General features: G+C 44.8%; 1 protein-coding gene across 2 annotated transcripts in view; it reads left to right on the top strand.

The window, feature by feature from the left end:
* Positions 1-1,387: 1,387 nt before the first annotated feature.
* LOC311122856 (protein FAM53B-like) overlaps positions 1,388-10,126 on the top strand; it is a 36,233-nt gene continuing 27,494 nt past the window's right edge. For both annotated transcript variants that reach the window (XM_084197171.1, XM_084197172.1), the window contains exon 1: positions 1,388-1,516. In XM_084197171.1, the coding sequence (XP_084053297.1) occupies positions 1,499-1,516 (18 nt within the window). In that variant the 5' untranslated portion in view covers positions 1,388-1,498. The remainder of the gene's footprint in view (positions 1,517-10,126) is intronic.

The following is a 10,126-nucleotide window of genomic DNA, read 5'->3' as shown; positions in this document are numbered from 1 at the left end:
AGTGCACTACATAGGGAATAGGGTGCCATTTTTGACTTAACCCATGACTCGCTCTACATGAGGACCAATGATGTATATAAACCCTGGATTGCTGATGCTATGCATTGGCCAATGGCACGCTTTAAAGCTATTAGTCGGCCATATTGTCACTCCCCAGTAGAAGCAGTCCTTATAATATAATAATAATAAGTCCTTCATAGGAATGAATGGAATTCTACAGTATTTCATTTAAATGTTTCAAGGATAAAATTACATTTATTTAAGTATTTTTTTTGTTTTAGTGGGGACAGTAACATTAGTACTTTCAAAAAATTAAACTTTAAGGAAAATGTTTTTATATATTTTATTTGAATGTTTAGCTCACATAATATAATTTAAAGTATGCATTAAGGTGTCTATAACTGAATAAACGTGGCAAAAACAAATGTAGACATTTGTGAATGCATTTCTATAGTTTTCTAAATATTTTTTACAACGGTGGGGAGTGCCAAGATGGAGGCATAGAGGCTTCAAAACAGCGCTCCCTGGAGGTCATCTAGTGTAATATATAAATCATTAATTAGGACATATCTCATCATTCTGGTCAGCAGAAACTGGTCATTCACGACAAGACCTGTCCTATTCTAATCTGGTAATTAGGATAAGTAATGAAACATGTCTAGTTGTGAAATGCGGTTAACCCTAAAATAAATTGGAACACATTTGCAACTTTTCCTGGACCAAAACAAGTGTTCTATTGACATACTGCATAACATTATGCAAATATCTGGTGGTTTTCCAGTGACATCATCCCAACCCATTATGCTTTTAGGTCATTTGAAAATACTTGTAAAAAAAACTACCACTGTGAGACAATTTGCTCAGAAAATCACTCTAAAAAAGTATCTAACATATTTCAGTAGTTTTGGCAATATGTCTATGGCTATTAACCAGTCCTTTATAATGGTTTACACATACATGTGCATCGTGTAACCCTTGTACATATGACCTCGTTTTTCACAAAGTTGTTTATGACCAGACAACAATTATTACAAACATTAAAACCTTGCTTCTTTTTATGTGCTTTCGATTACTGCAGTGTGGATGAGACCATAGTTTAGGTGAGGCGGGCGCTATGTTGATTGGTAAAAATCTGGTACAGTATCTATCACTATCTTGACATAGTTTTGATTATTGACCGTATCAAAACGTTCATAACCACATAACTTATCGCTAAATGCGCGACAACCAAGTTCACGATATAGTCATATAGACAAACCTTGTTCGTGATATGACCGACCACCCCTACGAGCGATAAATGGTTCGTTCAAAAAGTGCATGTTGTCACAGCGTGCAAATGTAGAAAGTGGATGTTTGGTAGTTGTGCCCAGTCCCCCCATAACTTAGAGCTCAGTGCTTGTCTTCTTGCGGTAGCTATGTTTTTGCAAAAACTTGAAGATGATTTGGCATTTGAAACTGTCTGTTGGTGTGGGAGTCAGGCAGACATTGGACCGTCGAGATGTGCAGCCTGATTCTCGTGAGTTAAAACACTGTTTAACTAGTTGTACCTTTTTCAGCTTGGAGATTCTAGGTTAACTAGCTAGCTAACTAGTAGGAAACGTGCCTAACCCGAGGTAGGCTTATGTCAAAGTAAGAATCGTGTTGTATGGTTTAACAAGTCATTATTCCGCCATAAAGCTTGCTATGTATAACTATGTCTGACAGCATAGGAAGGAAGCTGTTTATTATTTAAGAAAAAGTTAGCTACAAAGTTTTCTACTTGCTCCCTTTGTCTAGCCAGTTATGCAGCCTAGTTAGTAAGCATAGAAAAACAACTGGCATACTAGCGAAGAGGTTCATGAGAGGTAACTATGTTTGTTTAACATTGCCTCACTGTAAAAAAATTTAACAATTGATGTGATGAAATGTAGCAACATTTTCACACAGCTGTCAAAGAAAGGCGAGGTTGAATGTTCTGTATTGTACTGCGAATAACACTTTTTTTTTTAATGTTCAGTTTTTTTCTCAAACTAAAAAGTGTTGACTAACTAACTGCCTTCGAGGAACGTTGTGTCGTGGCCTGGGAAGCAGCATGGCTCCAGTAGTATCTCGTTTTAATGGGCTGAGCATGACAACTAGGGTACCTACTACCACCACCTAGCCTCTACTATAACAGTCTGCTAGATAGAGGTGGGACGTTGGAAAGTCCTGCTATGAGAGATGCCTTTCTGTTCTCAAAACCATGGAATTGCGTTTATGTATCGGGTCTGAACACGGCTGTGTACTGCTGCGTTGCAGTCCCCTTCAAGCATGGCTGTGTACTGCTGCGTTGCAGTCCCCTTAAAGCATGGCTGTGTACTGCTGCGTTGCAGTCCCCTTAAAGCATGGATGTGTACTGCTGCGTTGCAGTCCCCTTGAAGCAAATCAACCCAGAATCAACTATGGGAGATACGGGGGATGTTTGTAACTTTTGAACGGCTGTTGTAATTGGGCGCATTGTTACCATCGTTTGGCAAGCAGATCCTGTGGCAGGAACCTACATTTTTGGTCCATATTGTGTATCAAGCTGCACTTTATAGACGTTAACATTCCACTTATTCAGAACTTATTGTTACCATAAGAGAATGTTCATAATGCATAATGTTCCTCTCAGGTAGGTCGGGTTGACACGCTATCCAATACAACCTGGACCCATAATGTGGTCAACGACAGGATGTTAGCTTGCTATTCAACTTTTTCTATAACAATGATGTGTATGAATCACACCATTTTTATATTTTGCCCTGTATCTGAATACTGTATTTTTTTTTTTTTGCCGATCAACATCAAAGTTGTCAGATGAGAGAGGGATCGAAGGCAGTTAGCAGTGACGGTCTCGAAGGCAGTTAGCAGTGACGGTCTCGGAGGCAGTTAGCAGTGACGGTCTCGGAGGCAGTTAGCAGTGACGGTCTCGGAGGCAGTTAGCAGTGACGGTCTCGAAGGCAGTTAGCAGTGACGGTCTCGAAGGCAGTTAGCAGTGACGGTCTCGGAGGCAGTTAGCAGTGACGGTCTCGGAGGCAGTTAGCAGTGACGGTCTCGGAGGCAGTTAGCAGTGACGGTCTCGGAGGCAGTTAGCAGTGACGGTCTCGGAGGCAGTGACGGTCTCGGAGGCAGTTAGCAGTGACGGTCTCGGAGGCAGTGACGGTCTCGGAGGCAGTTAGCAGCGACGTCTCGGAGGCAGTTAGCAGTGACGGTCTCGGAGGCAGTTAGCAGTGACGGTCTCGGAGGCAGTTAGCAGCGACGGCCTCGGAGGCAGTTAGCAGCGACGGCCTCGGAGGCAGTTAGCAGCGACGGCCTCGGAGGCAGTTAGCAGCGACGGTCTCGGAGGCAGTTAGCAGCGACGGTCTCGAAGGCAGTTAGCGGTGACGGTCTCGGAGGCAGTTAGCGGTGACGGTCTCGGAGGCAGTTAGCGGTGACGGTCTCGGAGGCAGTTAGCGGTGACGGTCTCGGAGGCAGTTAGCGGTGACGGTCTCGGAGGCAGTTAGCGGTGACGGTCTCGAAGGCAGTTAGCGGTGACGGTCTCGGAGGCAGTTAGCGGTGACGGTCTCGGAGGCAGTTAGCGGTGACGGTCTCGGAGGCAGTTAGCGGTGACGGTCTCGAAGGCAGTTAGCAGTGACGGTCTCGGAGGCAGTTAGCAGTGACGGTCTCGGAGGCAGCTAGCAGTGACGGTCTCGAAGGCAGTTAGCAGTGACGGTCTCGGAGGCAGTTAGCAGTGACGGTCTCGGAGGCAGTTAGCAGTGACGGTCTCGGAGGCAGTTAGCAGTGACGGTCTCGGAGGCAGTTAGCAGTGACTGTCTCGGAGGCAGTTAGCAGTGACGGTCTCGGAGGCAGTTAGCGGTGACGGTCTCGGAGGCAGTTAGCGGTGACGGTCTCGGAGGCAGTTAGCAGTGACGGTCTCTGAGGCAGTTAGCAGTGACGAAGGCAGTTAGCAGTGACGGTCTCGGAGGCAGTTAGCAGTGACGGTCTCGGAGGCAGTTCGCAGTGACGAAGGCAGTTAGCAGTGACGGTCTCGGAGGCAGTTAGCAGTGACGGTCTCGGAGGCAGTTAGCAGTGACGGTCTCGGAGGCAGTTAGCAGTGACGGTCTCGGAGGCAGTTAGCGGTGACGGTCTCGGAGGCAGTTAGCGGTGACGGTCTCGGAGGCAGTTAGCAGTGACGGTCTCGGAGGCAGTTAGCTACGCGAACTAGTTTTTTTGAAGCAGGTCTATTCACATTGTGTTATTACAGTATCTAGCAGTTTGTGGCCTTTTCCCCAAAGGTTAAAACGTGTCTGCTCTGTAGCCTGAGTGTAACATTCTGTGGGCTCCTGCAACACCAACCAGCTTGCCAAGCTCCTTTCCCTTTCAGAGGGACTTTGGAAACAGCCGGGGCTAGATAGTTTGTGTGGGTTGCTTGGGCGTATTTGGGTAGTAAGCCTTTTATAATATTAATTGAGGAAGTGGAACCAGAGAGGGGAAACATTCACGGTAGGCAGTCCAGCATTTGAGTCATCAATTATAACATGTGGTACACCTCTTGATCTGTATCACAACTCGATGTCAGAATATGTTGTCAGTGGTGGTTAGTTATTAAAGTCATAAGGCTCCATTTTGCTGAGGCAGCAGTGACGGGATGTTGAGAGACAGATGACTCCTGCAGTAATTATCCATGTACACTACTAAGTAGGTCGGTGACAATATAGTTAGCAGTTAAAGGTTGACTGGGAGTGTCTCTAGATTGCTCACAGTACCTTACCTTCCCATGGACTAGATATTTAACATTTTACATTTGAGTCATTTTAGCAGACGCTCTTATCCAGAGCGACTTACAGGAGCAATTAGGGTTAAGTGACTTGCTCAAGGGCACATCGACATATTTTTCACCTAGTCGGCTCGGGGATTAGAACCAGCGACCTTTCGGTTACTGGCACAACGCTCTTAACCACTAAGATATGTGGCCTAATGCTGACAAGCCTAACATCTAGAAAGGTGACTCTCTTTAAGCAGCGTCCCAAATGGCACCCTGTTCTCTTTCTAGTGCACTACTTTTGGGCCTGTAGAGGGGCTCTGGTCCAAAGTGGTGGACTATATAGGGAATAGGGTACCATTTGGGATGCACCCTTCTTCCCTTGTTATCTCATGACATTCAGTAGGCCTGCGCTACCTGCAGTGTAGGTTGGTCCTGTTACTTTAATGGACATTCATATTCATGTAGACGTTTCTCTCTCTGGACGTTGACAGGGTTCCTGGAAATACATTTTGTTTAAAGACCTCCACCATTCTCTTGTTTCTGAACCATGTAGGCCTATATAGACGTCAACCAACCTATTGTTGCTGTTTCCTAACCCATGTATACAGGGCTGTTGTTTCCTAACCCATGGTGCTGTTGTTTCCTAACCCATGGTGCTGTTGTTTCCTAACCCATGGTGCTGTTGTTTCCTAACCCATGGATACAGGGCTGTTGTTTCCTAACCCATGGTGCTGTTGTTTCCTAACCCATGGTGCTGTTGTTTCCTAACCCATGTATACAGGGCTGTTGTTTCCTAACCCATGAATACAGGGCTGTTGTTTCCTAACCCATGAATACAGGGCTGTTGTTTCCTAACCCATGAATACAGGGCTGTTGTTTCCTAACCCATGGTGCTGTTGTTTCCTAACCCATGAATACAGGGCTGTTGTTTCCTAACCCATGAATACAGGGCTGTTGTTTCCTAACCCATGAATACAGGGCTGTTGTTTCCTAACCCATGAATACAGGGCTGTTGTTTCCTAACCCATGAATACAGGGCTGTTGTTTCCTAACCCATGTATACAGGGCTGTTGTTTCCTAACCCATGTATACAGGGCTGTTGTTTCCTAACCCATGAATACAGGGCTGTTGTTTCCTAACCCATGTATACAGGGCTGTTGTTTCCTAACCCATGTATACAGGGCTGTTGTTTCCTAACCCATGGTGCTGTTGTTTCCTAACCCATGTATACAGGGCTGTTGTTTCCTAACCCATGTATACAGGGCTGTTGTTTCCTAACCCATGGATACAGGGCTGTTGTTTCCTAACCCATGAATACAGGGCTGTTGTTTCCTAACCCATGTATACAGGGCTGTTGTTTCCTAACCCATGTATACATTTACATTTACATTTTAGTCATTTAGCAGACGCTCTTAACCAGAGCGACTTACAGGAGCAATTAGGGTTAAGTGCCTTGCTCAAGGGCACATTAACGTCATTTAGCAGACGCTCTTAGCCAGAGCGACTCACAAATTGGTGCGTTCACCCTATAGCCAGTGGGATAACCACTTTACAATTTGGGGGGGGGGGTTAGAAGGAATACTTTATCCTATCCCAGGTATTCCTTAAAGAGGTGGGGTTTCAAATGTCTCCGGAAGGTGGTGAGTGACTCCGCTGTCCTGGGTAGTAAGTATACAGGGCTGTTGTTTCCTAACCCATGGTGCTGTTGTTTCCTAACCCATGAATACAGGGCTGTTGTTTCCTAACCCATGTATACAGGGCTGTTGTTTCCTAATCCATGGTGCTGTTGTTTCCTAACCCATGTATACAGGGCTGTTGTTGTTGCAGGCTGTAGGCCTTCTTTATAGAAAGTAAACCCACTAAAAAGCAGGCCTCTTTGCCTTGGCTGCCATGCATAGGCTTGCTGGGTGGGTCTTTGTGTTTATGGTAAGTGGCTGGGGCAGCTGCATGCTTATGAAACCATTACTGTGTCCCACTATTCACTCAGATATGGCCCAGGACCTCCTCAACCCTAAACCATTACTGTCCTACTAGTCTGTCAGACACGGCTTTAAATTGTTGTTGACGCACAAAACAATTTTATGCAACAGGGATCTTGATCCAGAACGGGATTGAATGTCTCTGCTGTAACCAAGAAGCTTGATCTTGACATGTAGCCACTTAGCTAGCAAGTTAGCAAACCAAACACATAGCTGGAGCCCTGAGCTGGATATCATTTATTTGACACGTCTTAGATTTCTTAATAGTTTATACTTAACTTATAGTTATACGCAGTGGCGTAGCACGCAGCACCGCGAGGTGAGGGTGCACCCAACCTAGATGTTTTTTGGTACGGCAGAATTATAGTGTTTCACATTTTGGAACTCTCATGTCCGCATGTCAACTTCAGGGGAACCTGAGACGACGCCTAGTCTTCTTCTCTCTGTAATGTGGTTTGGTAAGCCTAAATATTTTGGGCCCTCTGCCTGGCAAAAACAGGACTAATTGATGTACTGCTATCTCCAGAGCACTGTAACCACCCAAATCCTGCTTTGACAACTTTGTATACAACATGTTCACCAACCCAGGCCTAACTGTCTAGGGTCAAGGTTCTGTATCATACAACTATTTTCATTTCACAACAGTGAAAAATTTGCTGACGCAGCAACAAAAGGTCTGAACCCGAGTTTCTTTTTCTCAATCTTTAGTCTTCCTGCTGTTCCCACGGTGTCCTGTCCGTTACTATATACCATGTCAACATAGACCGTCACGACATAGGGAAAACGTCTAGGGCCCATGCACCCAATGAGCATGAGACGAAGTACGGGTCATTTCCCAAGCTGAATGCAGCGCTGGAAGAAATGTAACAGCAGCCAAAAGCAGAGTTAGTAGAGACTTTCAGGAACATGACTAGTTCTTCTTTCAGTGAGTTCCTCGCTCTGTGCAGCTGAGGGTCGGTGTGTGTGTTTGTGCGCATTCTTTTCTCAAGCGCTAGTCTGGTCCCAGATCAGTTTCTGCTGTCTTGCCGACTCCTATGGTCATTCTCACACGTATGACAATGACCATAGTGGTTGGCAAGACAGAAGAAACTGACCTGGGACCAGGCTACTTGATCACCAGCTAGCAGTAGCATAAATGGGTGAGTTTGGGCTTCATCCCCGGGGGTGGAGTTGTTGGGCCTGTGTCAGCCCCTCACTGCCTAGCTAGCAGACACCAGGACAGAGAAAAGGACTACAATCCTGAGAAGGTTTGACCCTGGTTCTGGTCGAGAACACAGCCATGTCTGAACGAATGTAGGCCTAGTACTGGAAGAGGAAGGTTGCAATTCTTCCTAACGTCTTATTTTTGGGTGCAATTAAGCCTGGTCCCTGTTTGCTGCCTTGCTAACTGCTATGGTCACTGCCATGCGTGACAACGACAATAGGACTTGGCTATAGAGCATAAACAGATCTGGGATCAGGCTAATTAATGTGTAGACCTAGGCTTATTTCCATTTAGAAAAATAACAGTATTATAGGACAAGAGTCAACAGGTATTTGCCCACAAGACTCTCGGAGTTCATGAAGTTTGTTGGATTAGCCTTATTGTCAGGCTTCCTTCAAGCTGTTCAGTCTCCTATATAATAACAATACTGGGGATTTACAGCAGGACAATGTATAGGCTGGAAACACTGGAAACACTTTACTCTGGCAAGTCCTAACTTAACGCTGGGTATTTAAAGGGATACTGCGACATTCTGGCATTTTGTTCTACTTACCCAGAGTCTGATGAACTAGTGGGTACCATTTGTATGTCTCTGATGAACTAGCGGGTACCATTTGAATGTCTCTGATGAACTAGTGGGTACCATTTGAATGTCTCTGATGAACTAGTGGGTACCATTTGAATGTCTCTGATGAACTAGTGGGTACCATTTGAATGTCTCTGATGAACTAGTGGGTACCATTTGAATGTCTCTGATGAACTAGTGGGTACCATTTGAATGTCTCTGATGAACTAGTGGGTACCATTTGAATGTCTGATGAACTAGTGGGTACCATTTGTATGTCTCTGATGAACTAGCGGGTACCATTTGTATGTCTCTGATGAACTAGCGGGTACCATTTGAATGTCTCTGATGAACTAGTGGGTACCATTTGTATGTCTCTGATGAACTAGTGGGTACCATTTGTATGTCTCTGATGAACTAGTGGGTACCATTTGAATGTCTCTGATGAACTAGTGGGTACCATTTGAATGTCTCTGATGAACTAGTGGGTACCATTTGAATGTCTCTGATGAACTAGTGGGTACCATTTGAATGTCTCTGATGAACTAATGTGTACCATTTGTATGTCTCTGATGAACTAGTGTGTACCATTTGTATGTCTCTGATGAACTAGTGGGTACCATTTGAATGTCTCTGATGAACTAGTGGGTACCATTTGAATGTCTCTGATGAACTAGTGGGTACCATTTGAATGTCTCTGATGAACTAGTGGGTACCATTTGTATGTCTCTGATGAACTAGTGGGTACCATTTGTATGTCTCTGATGAACTAGTGGGTACCATTTGTATGTCTCTGATGAACTAGTGGGTACCATTTGTATGTCTCTGATGAACTAGTGGGTGCCATTTGAATGTCTCTGATGAACTAGCGGGTACCATTTGTATGTCTCTGATGAACTAGTGGGTACCATTTGTATGTCTCTGATGAACTAGTGGGTACCATTTGTATGTCTCTGATGAACTAGTGGGTACCATTTGTATGTCTCTGATGAACTAGTGGGTACCATTTGTATGTCTCTGCGTGCAGTATGAAGGAATTAAGGGGTGTTTTTGTGAGTCAATGTTAACTAGCGAAATGACTGGAAGCCAGAATCTCACATTATCCCTTTTAAAAGTTGTACATTTGATCTGATGCTTACAGCGTCTGGTCACCAATAAGCTTCCTACATTTTTACATTTTTAGTCATTTACTAATGACCGGTAGAACTATCCCACTGTAGGTCTATATAGGCTACTCTGATGTCCATCGATTTCAGTTAGGGGGGCTATTGTCAAATGTGGAGTTAAGAGTATCACGGAACCTGGTCAAAAGTAGTGCACTATATTGGGAATAAATAGGGCGCCATTCTCTGGTCTAAAGTAGTGCACTATATTGGGAATAAATAGGGCGCCATTTGGGACTCGGACGTTGTATGTAGGTCAGTTTGAATGGGACAGAATATTGAATGATTTTGATCCTGTGAGCTAGTCTATTGGGTGTTTTTCTAATAAGGTAATCACAGAAGCCCTGAACTAAAATCTAAATGTGTCAGATGCTCCATTAGGTTCTGGGGAGAGATGGGGAAAGTAACTGAACTGAATGACTACCGACCAGGTTCTGGGGAGAGATGGGGAAAGTAACTGAACTGAATGAC

The sequence above is a fragment of the Coregonus lavaretus genome, assembly GCF_964263955.1.
Source record: "Coregonus lavaretus genome assembly, contig: HAP1_SCAFFOLD_301, whole genome shotgun sequence".
In the NCBI taxonomy this organism is placed as follows: Eukaryota; Metazoa; Chordata; class Actinopteri; order Salmoniformes; family Salmonidae; genus Coregonus; species Coregonus lavaretus.
This window is presented reverse-complemented; position numbering and strand designations above follow the sequence as displayed.